The sequence below is a fragment of the Poecilia formosa genome, unplaced genomic scaffold (genome assembly GCF_000485575.1).
Source record: "Poecilia formosa unplaced genomic scaffold, Poecilia_formosa-5.1.2 Scaffold138, whole genome shotgun sequence".
Lineage (NCBI taxonomy): Eukaryota > Metazoa > Chordata > Actinopteri > Cyprinodontiformes > Poeciliidae > Poecilia > Poecilia formosa.
Window position 1 is genome coordinate 818835 of NW_006800077.1, and position 8678 is coordinate 827512.

Here is an 8678-nt window from a genome sequence, read left to right on the forward strand (position 1 = left end):
AGTTATAAGCAGTAATAACTCCCTGCGGTAAAAAAAGATGTCATATCACTAGGAAAAGTGAACTGAAGGTCAGAGATGAATAAGCCTCCAATTGGCATCACTGCCAAGCTACTCTGTTTTTGTGAAATTGGAATCCCAGTATCGATTCACCAGGACATGTTGAGATACTTTTTAGAAAATTACATACTTAGTCAAGCTTGTTTGTAGCGAGGGCACCATGGGACATCTGTAAGTCATTTCTACTCGCATCGAACTCACTAAGAAGGAACCTATTATCAGAATTTTCTCTAATTTCATATTCACTCTTTGAGTTTCAAATTTTCGCCTGGATATTTTTGCTTATTTTACTTTAGTTGTACGAAGTTCTCTAAATGTACTGTTAGCAAATACATTTGAGGATTTATCTAGAACAACTGGAACTTTCAATATCTAGTGGTAATTTTCATAATTTACCCTCTATTAAGAGTGCCCCTCAGATTAATTTCACTTTCTCCTACTGCGGGAGTGAAATGAGCATAATAACCCGAGGTTGGCTGAAAAGCACAACATCTCCCCTTTCAGAAACCGTTGGAACTTTTCAGATAGCTCAAAGTATTGTGGAGTTACGGTACTACAAATTTGTCTGTGTCATCACCAACACATTCATTTCCAGGTTTTACATTTTTGACAAGTCCCCATTCTCTTTAATCACTTTTGTGTCAATGATGTCCTGTATTTAGACTTTCCTCTAAAGTTTCTTGTTGCAACCTTCTTGCTTTTAGAGTTACCATAGTAAACTTGTGTTCAGCTTGTGTCCTGCCACTCTTTCTGCTGCTAAAGAATCCATTTACACCTTGTACATGAACTCTGGAGAAAATGTCCCAAGGGGAGAATTCCTTTTTCACCTCTTGTAACATTTATAGTCTAAGTTACAGATCTTGTTGTGGTTGCAATAAGTAGCCGTACGTTTCTTGTTCCATACCGTCCTGGTTTTTCCATGGCACTTGGGGCCAAGAGAACAACCATCATTACTGCAGCCCCTGATGACAGCATGCCACAATATTTGGTTAAAGCCAGAGCAGCACCAGGTCACCAATTTGCTCAACTTCCACACCCCAAGGGTTGGAGTTTATTCACAGACTGGAAAAATTGGCCTTAATTTGAAATGTTCAGACAATATTACATTTTCTTGAAACACAGTAATTACCATAACCTTAGGAGGCAAAATTACAAAAGGCAATTTTACTTCACGTCAGATTTTCAAGTCTGTCAGTATTTATTTATAATGTTTATTATTAATTGATGGACAGCAGTCAATCTGCTTCATCTGATGCTGCCAGTTATGATTTTAATAAATGATTGAAGGGTAGACTTGTGAAGCTCATCGCTAAGTCTGTGCTTAGGCAGATGGTGCAGGAGTTGGACCAAGGAATCTTTTTGGGTTTTTAGGGAACCAAGGAGCATGTTAATCATTCCTGCTTTTCAGAGAGACCTGTTCGTGGAATCATTTCAGGTTTTGAATCCCTGCAGTAGATGGTAGATCAACTTATGGCTTCAGCCCTGACCCTTCAGCAGCTCTATTCTCAGTTCTTTTGCCATTCCTTGATTTGTGCTCCCCATTGCACATCTTTGTCATGCTTGGCGACTTTTTCGAGGCCCTCCTCCAGTTTTTTGTTGCGCCGTCATCTTGCCCACAGCGCTCGCCTGCCCTTCATTGTTCTATTGTGACTGTGAAATATTAATGCAGGGCAGATGACATCAGGAGCCTGTTGCACAGATTGATGTTTCCTTCCTCGCTGTTTTCTCTCATTATTCTTCTCCCACTCTTACTTCCCTCGTGCTTTATTTATAATCGCTTGTGGGCTTGTATCTTTCCTTTTTGTTATTTTTTTTTTCCTGACAATTTCCATCTTTCTCTTTATCCATCTTTTTGTTGAGTTTATGCGAGTTATTGAGAAATATTATTGACAAAAATTGCCATCAGAAGACTGAGTACTTTCGTAAGGGGCTGTAAAACGACCACAGTTGTGTTGGTTAAATTTTTCAATGTGTCTGTAAAATAAAAACAAATTTAACCAGTGGCTCAAATAAACAAATTGTAGAAATGATTCTACATAATTTTATTAAAATGGAGAATGTGGGATTCCAAAACTGATTTGACATGTTTATCCAACGTTGTATTCTCGAGTTATGAAAAATAACTCGAGAACTCAACAATTATCTCTGAAACAGAGACACAATAAGCAAAGTCCCCACAACATCTGGAGCCTTCAACCCCTGAGCCCGATTAGATACATCTCCGTATTTTTGCATCCGGCTTCACAAACTGGAGGGCCTTCCATTAAAAATGCAGTTTGAAAAGTGAGTCAAAGCTTCTCTCTTGCTCTACTTTACAACTATGCTGCCATTTGTTTTTGTTTAGTCAGCATGGAAATAAAAATGTATGGTCTTGGCTCACTAAAACTGATTACAGCAACTGTTTATAACCTCACATTTGGCCTAATTAGAATGCAAATGTTTGCAAAGTGGAAGTTTGCTGACTAAGAAAGTGAAAAGCTTGTTCTTTGCAATTTATTTATTGTGTAAAGTTTAACAGACAGTGTTTCAGTGTTTTACACGCAACCAAGCGAGCTGTTTGTGGAGAATAAACTGGAACTAAAGCAGCTTTGCACTGCTTTTTTGGTACCCCTTCCTGACCCAAAGGATGCAGTGCAGAAACATTCCAGATGAATGAAAAAACTGCTATCGTGACTTAAGCTCAGGAGTGTCATGGTACTAGTACTTTAGCTGCAACATGGCAGAAAAGAAAGACCCTGCAGAGGATAGTGAGGGGAGCTTTATAGCAGATTTCTGTTTCAGCAAGTTTGCAGGAACTGTTGAGATTTTTTTCACTTATTTTTATATTATCTAGTTTGTGTTGGTGATTGCAGAGAAACATTTCATTTTGTTGTCTATCTGGTACACAATGAAATGTTTGATTTGTTTTAAGTTCATGTTTGTATTTCTGCGTCGTCTCACTTTGTACGACTCGGGTTATCGAAGTCGAACGTTACTGGTGCCTGGTTGGCTCTTAATGGAAGCAAATTCTAAGCAGTGTTACAAAGACACCAACTCCATTAAAAATGTCCTTCAGGCATCTGATAAGCAGAGTATGGAGGGAACAGGATGGAGTTCTTGTGTAATTTTAGATAACTAAGAGAGGAGGGTGATTTTCTCAGGAAAAAAATTAGTGTATATAATGTGATGATGACTGCTTTGCACAAACTAATTTTAGAAAACTTTAAAGAGAGAATTTTTTGTTTGCTTTTAGGCAGTTGAATTTTTTTATTCACTACACGCAAGTTTTAATATAAAGATAGAAAGTGAGCTGCTCAAAAACTGAGAACTGTAACTATCTGTCTGACACAAAGTCATAACAGCTAAATATTTCCTGCAGTATGTTTACCAGTTTACCTGTGCTGTGGTATAACTAGACAATGCAGTTTTGATCATTCCCTTTTTTGAAATTTATTAAAACTTTGATTACTTTATCATCTCATTGATGACTTATCCAACCTACACTTAAATAAGCAGAACATTTATATGGATGTTGAGCAACATCAACCAGTCTAATAGTCTAATATTGCCCCACATGTGTGATAATGTCTGTGAAGATTCTAATTTGGAAAGCTGGGGGATTTTGTGAGTGGGCAGAGAGAAATAAAGTGTTTACCCTACTGGCAGTTTGCTGCAGCCACCGCTGTTTTGATTCACTTCCAATCACACATCTTCAAATAAAACAAAAGTTGTATCTTCCTCACAAAGATACAAATGGGTGGTGAAAAAAGCCAGCAGTGTAGCAGCGTGATCACACAATAAAATAAATTCAGAAAAATCCAACTGTCATTTTGAGAACATGTACTCAATAGGGAGAAAAATCACTTGTCAAGATGGGACTTTTTAAAATTCCCAATGGGACAATTGTTGGTACCCCTAACAATTTGTTAAAGATGATGAAAAGTACATTATGCATTATTGTTTTCAGTTACTCATTAGGATTCAAGAACTTATAATTAGCATATCCATCATTCTTTACCCTAACCCTAACCCCATATAATAGGGGTATTACTATCATGTAACACAGAGTCACAGTTCTTCTAGCCACTGGACACTGAGCTGGACAAGGACTCATATTAATCTCNCACACTGGAAAGATTAGCTTTAATTTGAAATGTTCAGACTATATAACTTTTTTTTTTTAACACAGTAATTACCATAACCTTAGGAGGCAAATTTCTGCAAGGCAATTTTAATTCACATCAGATTTTCAAGTCTGTCGGTATTTATTTATAATGTTTATTATTAATTGATGGACAGCAGTCAATCTGCTTCATCTGATGCTGCCATTTATGATTTTAATCAATGATTGAAGAGTATACTTGTGAAGCTCATCGCCCAGTCTGTGCTTAGGCAGATGGAGTTAGACCAAGAGTCGGCTTCCCAAATGTCCCTAACCTCCCATTTATTTTCCCAGGACATGTCCTGAAAGTTACTTTAGTGTCTGGGAAAGCAAACTTTGCCATGGCGGTATTACTGTATATGGGGCATTTGGGATCCAAAAAAGACATTTGGGAGCACTTGCATTCTATGCACTTTCCACTGGTTGGAGGTCTTGTTTTACACTCTGAACCATGATTTTAAGATCTGAGAACCTGCCGCCATGATGGATTGTGGGACATTTGGGTATTTTTGGTATGTAATAAGTGTTTGAGTACTGTTGGTCCATTGTGAGTGTGTGGGTGAAGGGCTGCGGGACACGAGGGAGGGTTGGCTTGGACATAGGGGTATTTTTGGTATTTTACTAAGTGTTTGAGTACTGTGGTTGATTGTGTGTGGGGGGGTTCTGTGGGACCAGTGTATAGATGCTTGTTCTGGAGGACCAGGGGTGGTCCAGCCAAGGTCCTGCGAGGTTTGGGTGCCTGAATCCCGGATAGAAAAGGTCCATGATTCCCCCTGGTTCTGGAGAACCAAGGTGGGGTCAAGTCAAAGTCCTTGGTCCTCCATGGTTCTGGAGATCCAGGGGGTGGTCCAGTGAAGGCGCATGCGGGGTTTGGGTGTCTGAATCCCGGGTAGTGAAGGTCCATACGGGGTTTGGGTGTCTGAATCCTGTTGGCGACAGGTCAGCTTCGGCAGCAATGAAGATAAATAAACTGAGTTCCCATCATCCCCTGGTTCGCCCTTCATCTCTCTGTTGCTCTGGCACACATATGTTTTCCTAAATTCAGTCTTGTTAATGTAAATACATGATTGCAAGCACATGAGAAAATGACTGCATTTTACAACCCACTGCTCATACAGACCCATTTATAGGCTCCTGTGGTGAAAAAAGCCAGCAGTATAGCAGCGTGATCACACAATAAAACAAATTCAGAAAAATCCAACTGTCATTTTGAGAACATGTACTCAATAGGGGAAAAAAATCACTTGTCAAGATGGGACGTTTTAAAATTCCCAGTGGGACAATTGTTGGTACTCCTAACAATTTGCTAAAGATGATGAAAAGTAAATTATGCATTATTGTTTTCAGTTATAGGATTCAAGAACTTATAATTAGCAATCCATCACTACTTTACCCAGAGGTATGACTATTATGAGAGTCACAGTCCTTCTAGCCACTGGACACTGAGCTGGACGAGGCCTCATGTTAATCTTGTCCCCACAGAGAGAGAGTAGGATGATAAAGGAGGATTAAAAAAAACTCTGCAACAAAGCATGGGGTTACCAAGTCCTCACAACATCCATATTTTTGCTTTATTTATTGAGATGTTTGGGACTGATGTTGGAAAAGCTGTCTTCAAACCCGTATTACCAAACTCTCTAAATGTTCCAACCTTGTGAAATGCTAAAGGAAATCAAGCTTAGAATGTTTCTCCCCACTCCATGTGATGTATATGATTATGGCTGGATTTCAGTTTTCAGTTTGAAATGGTTTCTGCAATAAAGGATGGATTATCTGATTGATTTATTTAACTCATCTTTACTTCGATGCTAATTTGTCATACTTTGTCACAGAGGCATGAATTAACACCTTACATTATCGTTCTCCTCACCCAGATGTCTGCGGGTTTTAATTTGGTCGCCTGCAAAGTGTGTGTTTGCTGGTTCGACTCAAACTTGTCAAACAATGATATTGGACTTTCTATTGAAACTTCCCACAGATCTTTCTTTATAATGATCATCCTATGATGACATCTCATATATCACATCTCGCGCACTTATTAAACGTGCTCCTGTCACTCTTTTAGTCTCATTCCATTTCTGTCCATTTGTCACAAGACATTGGTGCAGTATAACATTCTTGATGTCTTCCATGTGTCTCTGCCTTCTATTCACAGCTGTAGCCCAGAGGGTAGAACTGGAAATGAGAAATATTTAAGAAAGTAACAAAGAAACCAGAACTCTCTTTCATTTGTTTACCATGCGTTTCTGATGTACTTGGTTCATGTTTTAGCTGTTTTTAGCTAAAACGTGAAATATCCTAAATTCATGTTACTGATTTCTCTTCTATTGCTTCTCATCTACAGGATGATGGAGATGTGGAAGGCGACATGACACTTCGTGAGGTAAGACCCAGAGTTGATGACACAATGTTTATATTGTGGCACAGACTTCCCAACTAATAGCAGCTCTCTCCCAGCAGAACAATACAATATTATACATCTTGACAGCTCTTAAAAATGCCCTGATGATGTCTTTAAGGTAATCTGAGTTAGTGTTTGAAGAATTGAGCTGTCCAGAAAGGAAATGGGGCGCAGCAGTTGTAGGGGCACCCTCCAAGACATGACCATGAGGGAAATCATGGAGGTTATTGTTACTACCTTTCTGTCCCTGACTGAATCTTCAATAATGTAAGAGGAGTTCAATTTCAAAGTTGTGATGAATAAACTGCCAAGCATGGTGTGTGCTGTTCTGTAAATGAGAACTCTGTTCATAGAAAAGTAAATGGAGGATTTTATTAGGTAATTTGGAGAGAATGAACACTTGGAAGAATGGACTATTTTTAGGGAAAAATGATTTTCTACGTCTTGCTTTTTATGAGTATTTTTTTTTTTAAATTATTACTAAAATGGTTACCAAATATGTAGCAATGCATCACATGATGATATACTACATTGGGTTCACAACTATGAGACAAAGTAGGTTGAAGGTATGCTTTTGAGAATCACCTTTTATTTTATTTTTTTAAATAATGCAAATGTTTTTCAAATCACAGAAACTAACTGGTCTTCAGTTATTCAGTCTACTGTGGATTCTATGATTCTCTTTGTTTTCTGATTACCTTAATGTCTCATTTGTATGTTCGTAAATTTAGTAAAGATTTCATTAATATTTAGCTGTAAATCTCCTCTATTGATTTATCTGATTCAGGTTTGATCATTTTAATATTTTATTATTTGAGCTACATTTGATAGTAACAAATACTGGAATCTGTTTTTTATGTTTTAAGAGTTTGCAACTTTTCCAAACAAGCATACATGTAGCCTTTTAAGAAAGTGGTTGTTGAAATTATATTTTAGTTGTGATCATCTTGTAGATGGGATTTATCTGCTGATTTCGAGGGTTAGTGTTTATGCTGGTGTCACACTGAAGAACTTCTTTCAAGTCTTCGATACATGGAGACTACTTTTCATTCCATCTCTTCTCATTTCAAAGCCTATGTTTGTCTTACTGGAAACTCTGGTTACGCTTGATGTCATCACAGTCCGACAAACCTTGGCCCTTCACTTTTTTCAATGTGCCCAGATGGGTCACTTACCCTGGAGTCGTATATTTTTGGATATGACATCATTCATAATTCATCCATCAACAGAACCTCTCATTTCCTTTCTGTCAGAAACATATTCCTCACCCTTTTTTTTTTTCTTCCTTTCGTTCACTCAAATAACGTTCACCTTTCATAAATCTGCCATGTCACAGCTTCTGTCTTTGTCTCTCTTTGTTTGCCTCTGGTGCTGAGCAGCATTGCAGTGTAGGTTGCCTTTGATTTATAATCGCTCAGCGCTGCATCTGTGCCACTAAATGGATGTGATGTGTCAAATAGTGGTTTGGAAAATATGATGCTTTTGTCAGCTGATCACAGGCTGATATTAGTCATAAAGGCTTCATCTGTTGTCAGTATTTTCTGAACACGCTTTTTTTTTTTTATAGCCTAACCACAAAGATGTACAGCCAATAAAGACAGGCTCTAAATGTGGGACTTTTTTTTTTTTTTTTTTACTGAGAATGTTTAAAATCCCGTTAATCGAGGTACATTTACCACTGACACTACTGCAAAGCACTTCACTGTTTTTGCCATCTTTCTGTCCTTTTAAATTTTTGCTGATCATCTCTGATCCTCCAAATCTGTGTGATTTGTAGATTCCAGAGTGGGAGGAGAGGCAGCTTGATGAGCAAGTCAACTTCAACAACTGCAAGATTGACCCCGCCCCCTTTCAGCTGGTGGAGCGCACTTCGCTGCATAAGGTCTGATTGGAGCTACAGCTGCTGTTTACCCTCTTTGTGCATAGAAGTGCATCCTTCCTGATGGGTGTGTTTCTCAGTGTTTAGAGGGATTAGCCAGTCGCCACTCTGAGCTACACAGAGCCTTGAAGCTTTACAGCAGGGGTCCCCAAACTTTTTCCTTTGAGGGCCACATAACTTTTCCCTTCTCTGGTGGGGAG

General features: G+C 38.5%; 1 protein-coding gene across 1 annotated transcript in view; it reads left to right on the forward strand.

Annotated features, from left to right (window-relative positions):
• The window catches only part of clcn2b (chloride channel, voltage-sensitive 2b), a 149998-nt gene that overhangs the window by 115034 nt on the left and 26286 nt on the right, over window positions 1–8678 (forward strand). Inside the window, exons 22-23 of the mRNA XM_016676632.1 lie at window positions 6543–6581; window positions 8377–8481. Coding sequence (XP_016532118.1) covers window positions 6543–6581; window positions 8377–8481 — 144 coding nt within the window. The remainder of the gene's footprint in view (window positions 1–6542; window positions 6582–8376; window positions 8482–8678) is intronic.